Source organism: Solanum verrucosum, unplaced genomic scaffold, assembly GCF_900185275.1.
Source record: "Solanum verrucosum unplaced genomic scaffold, falcon-dt-bn FXZP01000196.1, whole genome shotgun sequence".
Classification (NCBI taxonomy): domain Eukaryota; kingdom Viridiplantae; phylum Streptophyta; class Magnoliopsida; order Solanales; family Solanaceae; genus Solanum; species Solanum verrucosum.
In genome coordinates this window covers 3,716,849-3,735,477 of record NW_026020420.1, presented here as the reverse complement: position 1 = coordinate 3,735,477, position 18,629 = coordinate 3,716,849, and the positions used below count along the sequence as shown (strand labels likewise).

The window sequence follows — 18,629 nt, the reverse complement described above, 5'->3', positions numbered from 1 at the left end:
GCAACATCTGTAGACTATAATTTTTATTAGACCATTCAGAATTCTAAGTTTCAAACTTAAAATAATATATTAAAAGATAAAAACTATGAAAAAGTATAAGAAATATTTTAAAATTATATCAAAGTAAATATTTTTATGTATAAAATAAAATTTTAAAATTATATATATAATGTCGGGTTAGTTTGATCTCGGGTTGATTTTTTTTAGTTAAAACCAAACCAACCCAAATATAATCGATTTTTTTTTCAATACCAAATCAAGTCAAACCAAACCACTAGTCGGATTTTTTCCAATTTGACTCAATTTGCAGTTTGGTTCGATTTTCAATTCAATTTTATACCCCCTAGTCGGAGGTGTTTATCATCTGAGCAAACGTCTTATACACTTCCTATTTTGGTATTGCTAGGAAAAGAATTCAATATTTTAGACCAAATGAGTAGGTTTTATTGTTATCACTTAATCATAACTGGAATAAGGACAAAAAAAAAATCCTAAATTATTTGAAATAGATCAATTTTACTTTAATTTTATTGTTATTTAAAAATAATGTCGTGTTAGTTAACTAAGTTCTAAAATATTGCTCACTACGTTAACTAGCTCAAAAATACTCTTCCTACTGATAGTTGATCCAAAACAAAGAAAAATTGGTCATTTTTCTATTGAATTATTTGAAATGAGGCAATTTTGCTCCCCATTTAAAGTTCGGGATAAGTGCTTATACTTGTAAAGAGTCAAACAAAAACTTATATAGGAGATTATATACTTTGATTGTTTGAAATGACAATTTTCTCTCTAATATATTACCAAGATTAGATTTTCAATTAACTATTTCCTTTCAAAATTATCGTATTCATAATTGAAATCTAAGATGACTTAAAATAACAATAAGTATTAGGAAAAACGCTCAAATGCGTAATCAAATTATCAAAAATATCTTGATCATGTCACTCGTTACTCGTTAAAAGTTGTATATATTTATACCACCAATGTGACACATTTTGTTCATACTTGCCACCAAGGTGGTGCTATGGTGGTATCAGGGTGTCCAGATGGACACTCTTCATAATAATAATAATAATAATAATAATAAAATTTAAAAAAAATTAAAAATAAAAAATAAAAAAAAATAAATATATATATCCATTTGAATTGTCATTAGTAGCACATCTCCATAATTCTTGAAGGCAAATACCAGTTGGTCTAAAGACAGTACAACAACAATGTCCATTGACTAAATAAAGAAATAGTCTCTCTTGTTTTACCATTTTGTATACATAATAAAGATGGAATCATATATAATCACAAACAAGAAAATGCTTCCTCTAAAATAAATTCACAACTATCACAATCTCAAATGATCAACACTCGTGGGAGAAGCGAATAGTTTTAAAAAAAAAAGTATCATTTTTTCTATGATAAATTAAAAAATCAAGCACCACGCAGGAATGCACATACAGTAACGAACTCGTGTTGATTTTATGAAGAAGTTGAAGTTGCATTGAGTCGATCACGAATGCCTTTGTTCCAAATCTTCATGTATCTCCTCTGCGTTTACCTGGTATAGCAAGGCCGCGGTACAGCTTATTACTTTGTGATAAGACAGGCTAATTGACAACTCCATTCACATATTTCTCAGCATTAGAGGTGTTTGTGGAGGTAATTTCAACCTTTGGTGGACCTGAATGCCGTCTTGTAATGGCTGGTGAAGGTGAGTAAGATAGTCGCTTCTTCACAGAACCTGCTGATCCCTTTGCTGGTGGTGTGCCATTTTCCACGCCTAATGGACTCTGCAATCGTGTTGTTCTTGCTTTTGCTGACTGAGTGGACGCCATATAACTTGGTACGGATGAGCAGCTTCCCAAGCTCTCATCATCTCTTACTGATGATCCTGCAATGCTATGCCTCCTGTTCATTTCTGATTGAACGCTAAACACGCTTCGTGTGTCATCTTCTTGGTTTATTTCACTGACTCTTGCACTTCCTGGTTTCGGTTTTCTAGCTGTGGATGGCTTGGAAGGTGTAGTAGGAGACTGGCGGCTTGAAGGACGGTTTGGTTTTTGGCTTAAAGGAGAAGATGGGAGTTCAGAATTCAGCTGATGACGGGCAAATGCCTTGGTAATTTCCCCTCCAGCCATGCTCATGCTGGCACTTCTAACAGACATTTGATCACTTTTTAGTTCTTTCTCGGACATGTTTTGGTTTTCCCCAGACCTAGCACCCATCCACCGCTCTAACCAGCTCCAACCCCATTGAGGATTGGTTGGATCCATAAATAACAAATTGGTAGCTTTTGATGACTTCTTCCAGGTTTGCTGTCCAGACAACATTTTTGACATAATCAATGACTAGTAATGTCGTTAAAAGCTCACGAGGAAAATCATATATGTTAAACATGGAAAGTTATTCCTTTGAAGATATGCATAGGTTATTGGTTAATGCAGCAATTCAAAGAGAAGAAATGAAGCCAAGATATATCAGCAATAAAATCATCATTAAAGTTTTGATTTTTCCTTCTTCTTTTTTTCCTTTGGTAAATATCATTGTAAAATTTTGACTATACAAAAATATGACTTTTCGAAACATCTCCTTGGCACAACGGTAGAAGGCTACATTCATCACCATTTGCATACCACACAACATAGCCTTGGGAATTGAACTGTCCTCTTTTCAAAATGTTAATAGTTGTATATAAAAAAAAGGATTAATGTAGTACCTGGTGGGAATATGAATAGGCGAGTGCTCTCTCTCGTCTCATTGCAGCTTCATATCTGCCGAGCAAACTTGCTTCAATTTGCTCTTTTGATTGTAGAGTATCATCCCATTCCTCCCCTCTCTATCAAAACAGAAAACATTAGACGAGGTGCAATTAAAAAACCTCACACACCCTTACACCAGAGGGCCCCCATCCCCAAATCCTTCAAAGGAAACAAATAAAAACAAAGAGATCAGCTTGGGCTGCTAGCACAAAATATGTTACTTACAAGATCTAAGCCGTTAAATACTCAGCTATAGCATATTGTTAAAAACGCAAAAAGGCATTCACAAATTACACAAAGATTTTGTTCACAAATGTAGGACAAACAGATGAATTGCTCCTGGTGAAATATCCAAACACAATCTCAGTTACCAGTAAACTTCACTTGAACACTGTCACAGTCGATTTGAGAACAAATTCATCTCAGTTATTCTAATGGAAAATGAAATTCCATTATTCCAGCACCAAATCCATTTCTTAGAAAAAGTTGGAATTAAGGAAGAATACTGACCCTCAAACTCTCAAGTTCTTTTGCATGTTTCTGCATAAGCTGCCTCTGGAGAGTTCTGTTCTCTTCCAACAACCTGCTCCTTCTAGAACTAATCTGAGACTGTGCACGAGATAAAGTCTGCATGCATTTCAGAGTATTTGCAGTTTGCCGTTTGACAGTAGGTCCATCAACTAATGTTTTGAGTCTGACAAGTCCTCTTAAAGCTCTCAATGCTCTTCTGGCCTGCAAATGAAACGCCGAACGCAAGTTCTATCTCAGTACCAAATCATGTTTTCACAAGTAAAGTAAAATTAAACAGCAAACTAGCTTTCTCTTGTTTTTCTTACTAAGAGAATCAAGTCTATTATAAACTAGCTGAAAGAAATTCTCCCGAAAAGGGGAAAATCACTTGAAATGACAAAACATGAGAGTAGAAATGCATACCAGATATCCTCGAAATGTTGTCTGAATCCTGATAGCAGCTATTTCCTCCTTGGATTTTCCTGGGAATTGATTGACTGTAGTTAATCGAACAACCTCTGCCGCAGCCTGGGCAGCTGCAACAGCCGCTTCGGCTGCTGCAGCTGTAGCAACTGCAACGGAATACACATGTTTCGTCTGTTCTTCTTCCACTTCAGCCAGTTTGACCTCTTCCACCAGAGGAACAGGTTGCGGAGGAGACACTGAGGCAACCACCAAAGTTGAAGAATCCGGGAGTGGCTGCTTTTCTTTCCCAAACCATTTCTTCTTTGATTTACCATCTTTCTGAAATAACACTCAAGAAATGTCAGGCACCAGTTATATGTGTCAAAAAAATGTTGCATCATTCTAGAGAAACACTAGCATATGATTATTTCAACATAACCTTGTCAGACTTTTCCTTAGAATTTGGGCTCAAAGCCTTCTTTACTGAAGAAAACCAGCTTCCTTTCTTCCCCATCTTCTCGTTCGACAAATTGTCTTATCTAGAAGACAAAACACACTACATTACAGAAATGATTCAACCTTTTCAATTGGAGATTTAGGTAAACTTAGTAAAATAACAGAAAGAGAAATATCCAATCTAATGCCTGAAAAGTACTTGGTATGAAGTATCATGTGAAAGATCACAATTTCACACTAATGTACAAATGCCTAAAGGTCTTTTGTCCATAAAATTCCGGAATACGACTTCAAGAATTCGAAAAACACCAAATAACTGTTTTCACTCCAAATTACTCACAAAAATCCGAAAAACAACTTAAATTTGTACTCATCGCCAAACACAACAATTTTCAAATAATCACTTTTCACTTTGAACACAAAAAACTACTTTTTCAAATACTCACAATTTTCATGGTCAAACGCCCCCAATGTACGATATGCTTGTGTTTGAGGAGAGAGGGGCAAGGAGAAGCTAAAATCACCACAAGGTACAAGTTGAAAAATGTAAGAACTGAAAGATCTATGGATAATACTGTCTAACCAAGTTACACAGTTTTTTTGTGAGCCTAGATTATCCAAATCTAATTTTTCAACCAGATATACAACCAAACAAGATTCTGAATCCATAAAACTAGGCTGCTAAACAAGAGAATCTCATCAACCCATAAATTGACTCTCATACTCAATACTTCAAAGAAAGAAAAAAAAAATACAAACTTGGAAGATAAGATAATGCACCTATAGCCTGAAGAACAATGGCATTTCAATTAGCTTCCTTTTATCCCATAGCTCAAATTCAAACAAAGATACCAACTTTTCAAAAACTATGCACTATCCACATACCAAAACAGCAAGAACTTCAAGAAAACAGAAAAAAAAACATCAAATTTATTGATTTGAACGATACCCTTTAAAATTAAGAAAGATGTCAACTTTTCAGAAAACTATGCACTACCCACATACCAAAACAGAAAAAACTTCAGGAAAAAAACATCAAATTTAATGATTTGAACAATACCCTTTAAAATTGGAGCTGCACAGATCTCAGAAAAGCTTATATTCTGTTCTTGTAGTATTGTTCAAAGACTGCAGCTTTTTTCTTCTTTTTTCCAACTGTCAAGAGTCACAACAATGTGGCATCTTCTTCTTCCTCTTCTTCTCTGTAACAGAAAACAAAAAGATAAGAAAAGAGTTGGACCCCTCTATCTTTTGACCCTTTTTTGCATTTTGTATTGTGTGTGTGTGTGTGAGAGAGAGAGAGAGAGAGAGAGAGAAAGTAGATCTTGATTAAAGAACAATTCCAACTAATGAATTGAGAGAAATTGAAAGAAGAACAGCTGGTTTTAGCAAGTGTAGGGGAGCTGGAACACTGGACCCTACACTAAATTATCAGATTCCTCACCCCTCAACAGTATTTTTGTAGTATTTGGTGAACAATGATTAAGCCGACACAATTTTCATTGTACCGTTAAGCATTGATGGCATCAGTGAAGAACAGTTTTTACATCCCAAAGAGCAAAAAATCAATTTTTATGGCTAGTTGGAATATTTATATATTTTTGACGGAATGATCTGGGAGATCCTCGTTATTGACTTTGTTTGTCTGTCTATCACTTTGTCAACTAAACTCTTAAAAAAGAAAAGTATTGATACCATTGAACTTCACATAAATTATTAGCTTTGTTCTGAAATATTAGCAACCTTAAAAACACTTTTTGACTAACTCAACTTAGATATACCCCTGTCATGGGGCATCCTAAATTTGACGACAATTTAAGAATGTATTTCACTCATGTTGCAAGATCGAGATGTATTGAAGTTCAATTAGTCAAGTTAAAAGGTGCTTCTAAAACTATTAATATATAGTTCGGAGATAAAACTATTAATTCTGATGAACTAAGAAGTATTTGTAATACTTCTCTCCTAAAAAAAATTGAGTCTAACTCAACCAAAAACTAGCTAACAAGAGAAGAGTTGTCCAAATCTATATAAAGAGTCTAAATTCTCCATATCCCATCACATAAATTATTAGTTTTGTTCTGAAATATTAGCAACCTTAAAAACAATTTTTGACTAACTCAACTTAGATACACCCCTGTCATGGGGCATCCTAAATTTGACGACAATTTAGGAATGTATTTCACTCATGTTGCAAGATCGAGATGTATTTAAGTTCAATTAGTCAAGTTAAAAGGTGTTTCTAAAACTATTAATATATAGTTCGGAGATAAAACTATTAATTCTGATGAATTAAGAGGTATTTGTAATACTTCTCTCCTAAAAAAAATTGAGTCTAACTCAACCAAAAACTAGCTAACAAGAGAAGAGTTGTCCAAATCTATATAAAAAGTCTAAATTATCCATATCTCATCGATGTAAAGAGTCTAAATTATCCATATCCCATCGATGTTGAACTTGACAAATCTACTAGTGTAAATTAAAATATATTTTTGTAACGATTTCATATCAATAGACAATGCATCTATCAATCTTTTATTAATAATAATAATAAAAATTATTAATAGAGATAATTAATTACAAACAAAGAGAGTTAGCCTCTACCTTATTGATCCTAAATAGGTAACGAAACAATAATTTAGAAATTTTATCCTATTCACTCTAGTTTTTTTCATCTTATCATTCGATTACGGATGCTGCCATGTTAGATAAAGTAAAAAACAAATTATTATTATTACAACTAACAAGATATACAGTTGGTGAATATTAATGGAGTTGTGAATAATAAAGGACTTGTGACAAAGTTTAATGAAGCATTTATTCCTTCGTGACTCCAAAAATACTGAAACAAGCATCATCAGTTATTACAATATCAGAAGTGGTCACAGAAACTACATGCATGTGGTCGGTCCTTTTGGTGTCTCAACAATTAATGAAAAAATAAATCATAATGCATAAACACAAATTTAAATTTGATCTTAGTTAATAAGTAAATACTTCAATTTTAAATATATATCTAGATAACTTAACTTATTTTCATGCTTAGTTGAATCCTTCAACTTAAAAAATGATCATCTACATATTTCTTAAATTTATGTATCACGTCAACATCGGATGTCCATGAAACACAATAGGAACGAGTTGAAGTGCTTAGTTACCAGTTGAGACCAAGTTGAAATGACTAAATGTATACTCTCAAAGTTAGTGAGACCAACTTTAAATGTCTATTTATATATTATACCAAAAACATAAATTAACTTACAATTCAACAACATGGTAATTAAAATAAAATTCATATGTAAAATAACTCGACATATGGTACTGAATGGCCAACATGGATTGTTGTTGGATGGTTCGGATATTGTTGGTATTCTTTACATCTTGTCTAGATATTTCAAGTTCAAACTCATTAAAATGGAAAAATAGAAATAGGCTTTGCAATATGCAAATGAATTTAATAGTCAATACAAATATCAAAAATCTGACAAATGGTGAAATATGAGGTTGATAACCAACTTAATTTGAATTCTCTAGTCTAGTTAATATAAAGCGTACAAGTTATGAATATATTTATTTTTTTTATTGTTGTTTGGTTGATGATTTTCACAGTAAAGTTTTAAATTCTTTAGTGAATAAGATATTTACATTAAGTCAATAAATATAAAACATTTGTACGTATATTAAAGTAATATGTATTTTTAATTTAATATGCCAACTCTAAAAATTACATGTTTAGTAAGATGTTAACACTCGATACGAATAAATATTTGCATATCAATAGACCAAATCTTCCAGCTGTTATCTTAATATCTCTATATATATACACAAAAGTGGCTAAAATTATTCAGATTATAATTTTGTTCCCCAACCAATAGACAAAACTTAAGAAGCCAACTATATGGTATAGCTGCAAAAATAGTTAATGGTGGTTGGATGTCTGATTATAAATTATTCACTGCTAATTAAATTGTATGTAAATTGTGTTGTTCAACCTCTCCATCACATTTTTTTTTATTTAGTCATATTAATCATTGTAAAATTAGTTGTAAGTATTTTCTTAATAGGTGGAATTGGCTGTCATTTGAAATTATCTTTTGGGAATATAATTAGTCGTTGTTGTTATAGTACTTGGCTGTCCAAACTCAATGATTTCTATGAATAGAAACACAGGAAAAATTTACAAAAATGATATTTATCAAACTTTGATTACTAAATTTAATGAAAATGGTGAAAATAAGAAATATTTAAAGAGAACTCACATTTGGTAGTACATATTTGATAGTTTTTATTATTTTTTATCTATTTCAAGAGTCTAATGCAAATTGCCCTTGACTATGCAAAATAGATCACTTATACCCTATATTACATTTTGGGATAAAAAATGCCCCCGATGTTATCTCAGGAGACCACAAATACCCTCAAGAGTTAACGACCCAAATTTTTAAATGCAACAGAGAATATTATACAAACTATATTTGAAACTTGAGGATGTTATGTTAGAAAACATATGATTGAAAGATAGAACAAATAGGATAAACACATACAATCTTAAGACATCTACTGTCAAATCCTATTTTTTTTGGTGTTAGAAACATACTAGTACAACATTAGAAGCTTGTTACATCCATGATCCAAACCCCCCCCCCCCCCCCCCAACTCTTAATTCAATACAACTACATCTGGAAAACCTGATAATCCAAATTCAGATAGCATAAAACCATGTAATTGCTTATCTAATATATGCACATCTTGGTGAGCCACAAGCTTCATAGTAGTTAGAGAACCAAATCAGTTGACACATGGACATGTTCTTATTCATCAAGCCCATATTCTTCTCCGAAATAAGTATCAACCAGTTCGTTCGCCATGCTCCTGAGTTCTTCATTTTCATGAAATTGATATCTTTCCATTGCATCAATACCATCTTCCCTTTCAACGAGCTTCGGACCCTCTCCATTTGGCATTCCTCTCAAGACCTGTAAAAAGAAAGGTTACAAGAGACAATGGGCTTTGACTATGCAGCTAGGATAACTATCATCCGTCGTATCCATATCAACATACAATTGAAACAACACAAGATAGCAAGTCAGCCAGGGGAGAGCTACATGATCCAAAGGGGGTTCAAATGAATCTCTTTCGTTGGATGTGCAAATAGGGTAAAAACAACTTTTTTTGTATTATACAATAAGTTTTTGAATCACTTTACACAAGGAAGCTTCTAATGTAATGGCAAAAGTTGGATTGAAAATTGCTTTAGGTCGCAGATTCAAATCCAAGAGTGGAATTCTTGCGGTTTTTTGAATCCCCTTGATTCTTTTCTTTCTTGCTCACTGCAACATCATTGTAATCTAGTTTTATGACACTAGAACAACTAATGACAACAATATGCCGGAATGAACCATTCTAAACAGTCGTTATCCATTCAAGAAAATATAATCGTGTGTGTGAGAGAGGGGAGGGGGGGGGTTAACTCCTTTTACTACCTTCATTATGATTTTGTTGGGGTATGTAAACCATAACAAGCACACTCTGTTTAGAGAAGGAGAAGATAAGAAGCAAATAGAAGATAAGATTTATCAACAACAACCATTCTCTGCTTACCAGCTCAATGAATTGCAGTCCCAATCTCGCTGCCTCAACATCAGCAGATCTTACCAAATCCAGAAAACCAGTTAGGCATCCTCCATGAACAAGATTGACCAAGTGGTCAAGAATCACATTTGGCCTTCCAGAACCTTCAGCAGGGGCGACACAGATGTTTCCCAGGACATACGCTACCTCCTTTTTTATGTCAAATGCAGCTTTAGAAAGAAGATTTAAAAGAAGCGGCATAGCTTCACTTGAATATATTAACCGCTTATGCTCCACTGAACCAGCAGCTATATTAGATAGCACCCATGCAGCTTCCTGGACATTTTCAGAACTTCTAATAAACAGTATAACAATCTCTTAATATAAAAATAGCAAGTACCATTAGCATACCTTATTCAAGATGCGGTGTTCACTCTTTAAGCACTTTACTAGTGCTTGGATGGCATCACCTGGTAATATTAAGTTGTTGGAGGTTTAGATGTCATATAGCTTCTATGCCAAAAAAGAAGGGAGAAGTTCAAAACTAGCCTGTTAGCGCATGTCTCACAACAAGAACAAAATTAGTTATATGAGGTTCACCAGCCACAAGATTTCCCAAGCTCCGCAGCACCTGATTAAACCATAGTTGTCAAAGACTCAACATTAATGACATACAGATAGATGAAGGAGCACATATCATGCTGATTAACAAAAAGATCCACATCTTCCATCAGTAACACTTACCTAAAAGGCAACTGAACAATGAGATTTAATTAATTATTTTCTATAAGTCAAGAAATTTAACAATTATTTACCACACAAGCTCTCAAATACCATCAAAAACATTACACAGGGCTTATTCTAGTTATAATACACATTCTGCATCAACTGTTATTAAAGCAAAATCTTGTGCTAATCATGAAATAATAAGAACAAGTGTGGCTCTTTTTCATACTAGAAGAGATATGTCATCATGACAACACCTTGATGGGGATGCATATATAACAAGTAATGCTCTCTCTCTCTCTCTCTCTCTCTCTCGGGGTGGGATGGGAGTTCAAGGGTTCCAATGATGCTGTGAACCTGTGTGACCATAATTTGATTCCTGTAAACCTCTTTTGACAAAAGTAAATTGACACGATCATGATATAAAACAAGTGTGGTTTTGACCTAACCTTTCAGTATTCACTAATCAAACAGTATACACTACGAGAAGCCATATAATATCGGACTACCTGAAATCAAGTTTTCAGAGATATCCTTGAAGAGTTGACAACTTAATACATGTGAGTCCTAAAATTTAAAATTGCCTGTGGCAACATCTGGATCGAGAGCGACTTTTCAGGATTCTTTCCTCCATGTCGTAACACTAAAAGTGCAGCTTACTATCTTATCCTTCAATTTCACAAGCAAAAATATTGTCCAGCAAGAGCTACATAAACTCAATTAGCAATCTGAAGTTGAGAATAAGGACAACGCAATTGAAAATGGGGAACAGAAAACCCAAAAGGAACACAATGTTGCATGTGATCGCATATATTTTCTATTCAACAAACAGTTTTAGTTTTTCAAGAACGACACTTATCCTTTCAATTTAAGAGACCCAAAAATGAAGTCAGATCAGTTTTTTTATTCCATCAGTGATTTATTTAATTTTTAGTTTTATTTTGACAAGTTCCATGTGATTGTTCTCAAAGCTCAGCAAGTACAAATAATAAGAATCTTTCTGGTAGCATAAATCCACTAAACCCATAATATTAGTATGCATGTTACCGGGATAAGCAGTTGCAAACTAGTTGACATGTCCAATATTTCTACCAGTACTTGTACGAGATCACTCTTTGCCAGTATTGTAGTTGCAACATTTGAAAGGGCAGTGAGATACACAACAACCCATGCTACTTCAGTGGCCAACTCATCATCCCTGGATGTGCCCAGCGAAATAATTAGAAAAGGACATTGCAGAAAGATATCGGATAATTTGAATAATTATCTAATTTTAAGAGGCAAGTCACTTCTCCTTATGAGATCAACAGATATTACCATAACATCTATGACAAAAAATTTAGTGTCATACACTTATAAGAAAGTATAGCAAACAAATGACAGTAAATGAAATGCATATCTTTGTAAATTGTAACCAAAAATATAACAGAATCAATAGAGTATATATACAGATATACTCTATTATACATGGATATACCAGAAACCAGTTAGTTGGCACTCATAAGTACTGCCTTCACTAGTTTTTTTTTTTTTTTTGTGTGTGTGTGTGTGGGGGGGGGGGAGGTAAAGTAGTTTATTCAATACAAGGACTTTGGGCCTAATTCAACTCTAAAAGTTAGCTTATGAGGGTAAGGATTGCCCAAAACCATATAAGGAGATAAACCCATCCTCATCCAATGTGGAAAACTTACCACCTCCGCACAACCAGGCTTGCCAACTGAAGTGTGCACTGCACAACACAGCATAGGGGCCCAACATTGGGACATACAATAACAGGGATGGACCTGGCTCTATTGCCGTGTACACAAATGGATCTTGGTCAAAACTCAACGACAAAAGCTTGCTCATGTGGTGAGAGACAAACAACCCATCCCTCAACCAATGTGGAACACTTAGCAGTAGTAACATTACCAACAAGGTACAGTAGATAGTACAAAAAGTATGAACTTGTACATCGCTACAAACCAAGTGACTCCGAAACAACCTACCCTTTCTTTAAATGTCGAATAATTCTATCAGGTATTCCATCAATTTTTATCAACTCCGTTGCAGCTCTAGGATCTGGTCCCTACACAAAACAAAGAGGATCTTATATTTCAAAAGTTCAAAAAAAATCAGAAGACATCATGTTCAAAATAAAAATAAAAATAAGAAGACATACACTCAAGAGGAAAAAGAAGTAACAAGTAAACCATTCTCTCAGATTGTCAAAAAGAGTTAGTAGAATAAAAGCAAGCTCAATTTGCTTTTGGTAGTCACCAAAAGATGAATTGTACTGATGGGACAGACAGTAATTTTTTTTAAAAAAATAATCAGATAATATGCACAATAAGGAGAGGAACTTCATTCTTGAACCTTGATTAGGTTTGATAATGCCCAAGCAGCTGTTCTCACTGTTGACCTCTTGTTAGGCAGCAGCATCCTTGCAAGAGCTGGTAAGGCTCCTTGTAATAGGAGAACATTTCTCAGCTCTTCACTTTCACCAGCAACATTTCCCAATGCCCATGCACACTGCTCCACGACATGTAAGGAACTCTTCTCTACAAATTAATAAGAACAAAACAGTGAATAATTAATCAATTTTAAACTTAACAAAAGAAATATCAAATCTATCCATTGTCCCAATAACTTAACTGTGAAGAAGCAATGGCTTATTATGGTTGGCATCAGACCCTGCTACTGAGGGAATAACTACTCTACGTTATAATGCTTGATCTTTATCACATAGAGACAATAATAAAATGCCATTAAGTCTTGACAGTCAATGTAATACCAGAGGTGAAATTTTATTGCCTTAAAGTCTGATTAATTTCCAAAGGATACAATCAGATATAAGGTCCAAATACGATCAATTTTTTCTCTGGTGGCTAAAAGTGCCATTATGTGTCTCCTTATCTCTGTGGTACCCATATTTTCACTGGTCCTTTTGTCAATTGGTAAAAAGATGTTGTATTACTTTTGTGGAAGTTAATTAAGCAATCAAAGTCGAATGTGTCAATCTGTTTAAGGCCTCAATCTCCAAGGGCATGATTTGGCTGTTCTAGCTCATATTTCCAAATGAAGCAAACCGTTCAGTATTTTACCAATATTCTTCTTCTTTCTTTCTTTTTTCTGATAACCGAAAAATCTCCAATGCACAGTAACGCACAGTTCGAAACTCAGTGGTTAATGGGCCGGCCACTTTATCCTTCTCCACTTAAATACCAAGCTTTTCTTTATGGTAGGCCAGTAGGATTTGAACTTGTCACGCGCACCTAATCCACACATCACATATTGTGATCTTACCACTAGATCAAAACTCGGACTTCCCTAGTTGCTTGTGTTCATGACACTATCCTGACATGTCATGATCATAAAGGGTTGATCAATTTAAATAGCACCCTGTCATTTCTGGAGCAAAAACTCGCGAACTAATATACCTTTTGGGAAAAAAGGCGGCAGAACTCTGGTACGCTGGATCCAGACTTATTCATCCTCTAAGGATCCTTTATTCCTATATAATTTTTTTGATACTGGTAACATTTTATTTATTCCTATATAATGGGGCCTTTTAAATGACCTAGGACTATATAGGAGATTTGTTCACAAGATCAACTTTCTCAAAATCACGCAACCTGATATATCATTCATTGTTAGCCAGATTCTGCTGGCTTCTTGTAACAGATGTTGGTATGCTTTAATGCGCATTCACAGGTGTATCAATCACCATGATAAGGACTAATTATTAAAAAAACAGAGGACGTGTATCAATTCTTGGGTATTTTACTTCTGGGCTCCGGCAAGCAGAAATTCCCTTGGATAGACAACTCACCTCATCGAGTCTCTTAGAAAAGTAAAAGCCAAAGATGTGATGACCAAACCAAGTGTGGACCTACAGTATTGAGCCATGGCCTTAACCACGTGAGGGAATACGATAAAAGTTGTTTCATAAGAAGCTAAAATCCAACAAAAAATTGATACAATTAAACCACTACAAATTCCCACGTTTCGTCGAAGAAAGAGAAATAGATTGTTGGCAAAATATTGACCAAAGATAAGTAGCTATGACTTATGAGTCATCAATTCAGATGACCAACTAGTAAATATTCTTACATAATTCCAAGGTCCCAGAATTGGCGGCATCTAAAAAATATATTTTTTAGATTACATCAATCTTTGTAATTGTGGCAAGGATTTGTGAGAATCTTCAGATAGTTTAAATAAGGTAGATGTATTCTGTAATTTTTCTGTTGTTGACAAGGGAACCCACAGCGCTACCTTTTGGGGGCGCATAGGGTAAACCCAGCTCCTGTGCAATAGCCCACAAATCACACATGAGAGGTAAATTGCACTAGGCAAGCCCCATGCGACGAGCTCAACCCCCTGTTGTCGTAGGCAAGGGGTTTCAGAAGACTTCCATCTAGTCACTGTGTTAATATTTCATTATATGTGTTATATGTACTGCAAACTCGAAGCTGGATATGGTATTTCAAGAAATAACTTAAAGTATACTTGAAAATCAAACTGAAGAAAGAGAGGCTTCCACCAACCTCCTAGATGAGCCACAAGCAATGGTAATGCAGGCAACAAAGCTTTGGTTTCCTCGGGTTTTCCAGCAGCAATATTAGTTAGGCACCAAGCAGCCTCAAGCAACTACATCAAGATAATGACCCAGGTAAGACATTGTCAATATATAGGTCTCAAGTCATTAAAACTTTTTCCCATTTTCTTTAAAAGAGAGATAAGGCCACCATTAATCGCTTGGTTACCAAGCATGAGAGAGGAATTTCTATATGCGATGATTCAGTAACATGTATATAACTTGTTAACAGAAGCTGCGACATCGTGTGAAATCAAGCCAATGAATATCACAAAGATTTGACCAAATAAAAGTGTGATCTTCCATCAAGCATAAAGCAACTCCCAACAAAGCCAAAAGTACAACTGTACAAGTATGCTATGTGTCATGAAAAGTCTTTAAGAAGAAATCAGAACTCCTTACATTAACAGTCAGCAGAAATTTTTAATGCATTCCTTTACCTGTTCATCTGGAGAGCCAAATGAAAGACACTGAATAAGAAGAGGTATAGCTCCAGCCTGTAGGGCAGCTTCAACAGGAGGGAATTCCGACCTAGAGAGAAAGCGTCTCAGCTCACGAAGAGCATTCACCCTTTTCTCTGTTGCCCCTTTACCCCTAGCAATTGTGAGACTTCACTTAATCAGTAACTGAAAGGGAAAACATATGGCATGATGAACTGTCAAATACATAAAGCTTATAGCGAATCACCGGTGAAGACTACAGCAGAAATCATTTTCAAGGCCCCGTCCAATAGTCTAGGGGGAGCTCCAAAGATCAATGGCAAGGCAAACTCTGGAAGGACCACACAATTCTTTATTGAAGTACCTCTACTACAACAAGCCTTATGCTTCAATCCCAAACTAAGTTGCAGGCAGTTACTATATACCTATTCACTCTATCTGATTCTGTTTCTTTCCGACACTTAATATTTTATCTTTTCATACAGATTAGACATTTTCTATATATCACACTTATTCCTATGAAATCACTAACAAGAAATACACCAAGAATGTTATATGAATGGGGACTCCATGAATAGTCAATGAGGATTAAAGGTGTTAAAAGAGGATAGGTAAACCTAACATCACAAGAAGACAACGAAAATAAACTGAAGCAATTACAACTAATCAAGATAACTGAAATTTAAGATAGAAAACAACATGTAACACAAAAAGCCACTGTTAACCAAAATTTCTTCACAGCAAAACAAAAAGTATTCTCCATACTGGTAGGCAACATCAAGCTTTAATTCTTCCACAGCTGCCGAAGTCAAGGCCTCCAAGATTGCTTGATCTTCTTCAATCATCATATCACTATCATCAATAGAGGCCTCATCAAAATCACCACTAACTCCCACTCTGCATAGCCGCTTTGTCCGCATCAGGGCTTCTCTCCTTTCCTTCCCCACTGTAACAGCATGTTGCCGTCTTCGCTGTGCTGCAGCATTGCCAACTGAAAAAAACAAATTCACACTAAATCAAACAGAAACAAGACATCCATTCAACACATAAACATAACCAAGTTCAAATCTTGAAACTTTAGCAATTAGGAGAAATGAGCAAAACTTCACTAACCAACTAATTCTTTAGCTAAGAAAAAACCCAATACCACAACCAAGCTTATATTTTTGTTGGACATTTAATCACAGATAAAAATTTGGTCTTTACATTTCAAAACTACCAAGATTGAATTTTTTTCAACATAAACTGAGCAAAATGGGATAAAAAGGAGTTTCCATACCTGAAGCTTTGATGGGGTCTCTTTTATGAGAACCCAAACCTTCATCTGCCATAGTTTTGATTACCCAATGAAGCTCTTCAAATGGGGGATTTCGTCAATAGCAGAAAATATGATAACTTTTTTGAATTAAACGAGAAATAGGGTTCTTGAAGTACCAAAATCTTTTGGGTTTTTGAAGAAAATGAAAAATCTTGCACTCAATTTAACGATGAATTTTTGGGAAAATTGAATTCCAGCTAGGTATAGTTGGGTGCGTTTTTCCTATTGTGTTTTCTTTTTCTTTTTTTCTGTAGTTTTTGTATTTTTTATCTTTTTAGTTTTTGTTGTTATTATTGATTCTCAAAATTCTTCTTTTATAGTCAAAAGATTCTGACATGAAAATAAAATAAAGTTAGAATGCAATTTATTGGGAGCCTTTGACGACCTTTCCTTAGTGAGAGATTTGAGATTCGAGTTTTGGGTATGATTTTTTATTTTTTTTATAGATAGCGCTTTTTTTTAACGGGGTCTTACATAGCACAAATCAAAATAATTAGCTTTAATATGGAAATCGAGCATCGGATACAAAATAAATTATAAAAGGCCTTTTCTCCCGCTTTATCAATTCACTAGTTATTCAATAAAGGGCGGATTTAAAATTTGAAGATCTTGGATGTCATAATTCGAGAAAATGATCCTTAATGTATGGCAGATAAAATGTTTTGGTCCTTTATCTATCCCACTTAATGGATATAGTCCTTAATGTATGTAAATATGATCATTTTGATCCTAAACCTAAAACTTAATACTTATTCGTTAACTTTAACGGGAAAAACTAAAAAAGCATCCTCCTCCTCTACGCGTTCTCTCCTCCTTTCTTCCTCGGCGTTGCTGCTTCTGTAATTGAATTTCTATGTTCTTTTTTTTCCAAATTGTTTCACAATTGGTTCCAAACAAAAATTAATTTTCTTTTATTTATAAGCAACATATATTTTAAATTGATATGAAAACTCTTAAAAGTAGTATTGTCTGTGTTTGTGTCGTGTTTCTTCCATCAGGTCTGCCCAATTTCTCCTAAAATTTTATCAGATTTCACCCCTTTGAATTGATGAGGCTTATCATTTACCTCCATGGATATTCTAAATCGTGATCTTAAACTTGATTCTTGTTGTAAGTTGGCCAAAAAAAAAAAAAAATTCTCTTTAATCCCCTTCATCATCAATGTCTATTTTTCTCTGGGAGTGTGTGGGAGTTTCTTAAATTTTAAATTGTTTTGTTGAAATCCATGTCGTGGTAGAAGCAATAGCAGGGAGGAAGAAAGGAGGAGAGAGAGGGTAGAGAATTTGAGTTTATCTGTTAAACTTTAACGGATATTGTCAAGTTTTAAGGTTAGGACCAAAATGATCACATTTTATATACATTAAGGACCATATCTATTAAGTGGTCTATATCAAGGATCAAAACACTTCAACCTCCATACATTAAGGATCATTTTCTCATCATAATTCATTTCAAATAAAAGAATATGTTGATTTGTTCAATTTTGAGTTATGATTCAAATTACTTATTTTTTTCAAATTATTCGATCGAATATGTATGTTTAGTAATATCGTCTTTTAAATATTTTGAGATTAAAAATACTTAAGTAATTTAATTTTTCTTTTATGATATATTAAATGAAATTTCATATACATTCATTGTTAATTTGTTATATATAAATTCGCACATACGTGCATTGGACATATGATATCTTAATATGCGTAAGAATATTTTCTTAAAGAAATAACGTAAATGATACTAAATGTATATGTGATATAACTATACATAATTATAAATTATGGAAAAATGATAAATATTATCGTCAAAAACACATTCAAATTTATAATTTTTCGAGTTTCTTTATATATGAACTATCATGTACGCAAGGT

At 34.1% G+C, this 18,629-nt stretch overlaps 2 protein-coding genes across 2 annotated transcripts; both read right to left on the bottom strand.

Moving 5' to 3' along the window:
• Positions 1-1,214: 1,214 nt before the first annotated feature.
• On the bottom strand, positions 1,215-5,426 carry LOC125841041 (protein IQ-DOMAIN 3-like). The gene is made up of 6 exons (XM_049520037.1): positions 5,188-5,426; positions 4,111-4,210; positions 3,690-4,010; positions 3,267-3,488; positions 2,714-2,833; positions 1,215-2,312 (listed from the first exon to the last, which is right to left on the bottom strand). The coding sequence occupies exons 2-6, from the start codon at positions 4,183-4,185 to the stop codon at positions 1,605-1,607; spliced, it is 1,446 nt and encodes a 481-aa protein (XP_049375994.1). The 5' UTR covers positions 4,186-4,210; positions 5,188-5,426; the 3' UTR covers positions 1,215-1,604.
• A 3,139-nt stretch (positions 5,427-8,565) lies between these two features.
• LOC125806795 (importin subunit alpha-9) lies at positions 8,566-17,047 on the bottom strand. Its single transcript, XM_049486547.1, has 11 exons — positions 16,723-17,047; positions 16,209-16,434; positions 15,444-15,597; positions 14,954-15,056; positions 12,780-12,964; positions 12,413-12,492; positions 11,472-11,622; positions 10,248-10,329; positions 10,110-10,168; positions 9,729-10,034; positions 8,566-9,103 (listed from the first exon to the last, which is right to left on the bottom strand). The coding sequence occupies exons 1-11, from the start codon at positions 16,772-16,774 to the stop codon at positions 8,939-8,941; spliced, it is 1,563 nt and encodes a 520-aa protein (XP_049342504.1). The 5' UTR covers positions 16,775-17,047; the 3' UTR covers positions 8,566-8,938.
• Between the last annotated feature and the right edge of the window lie 1,582 nt (positions 17,048-18,629).

Bases quoted from the DNA above. Each gene is read 5' to 3' on its own strand.
- LOC125806795 (XM_049486547.1), bottom strand. From the start codon at position 16,774: ATGGCAGATGAAGGTTTGGGTTCTCATAAAAGAGACCCCATCAAAGCT. The intron at 15,057-15,443 runs GTAAAGGAATGC...ATCTTGATGTAG, and splicing joins TTGGCTCTCCAGATGAACAG to TTGCTTGAGGCTGCTTGGTG. The intron at 11,623-12,412 runs GTAGGTTGTTTC...GGGCACATCCAG, and splicing joins ATTCGACATTTAAAGAAAGG to GGATGATGAGTTGGCCACTG.
- LOC125841041 (XM_049520037.1), bottom strand. From the start codon at position 4,185: ATGGGGAAGAAAGGAAGCTGGTTTTCTTCAGTAAAGAAGGCTTTGAGC. The intron at 4,011-4,110 runs GTTATGTTGAAA...GTGTTATTTCAG, and splicing joins CTAAGGAAAAGTCTGACAAG to AAAGATGGTAAATCAAAGAA. The intron at 2,834-3,266 runs GTCAGTATTCTT...CTGTTTTGATAG, and splicing joins AAGAACTTGAGAGTTTGAGG to AGAGGGGAGGAATGGGATGA.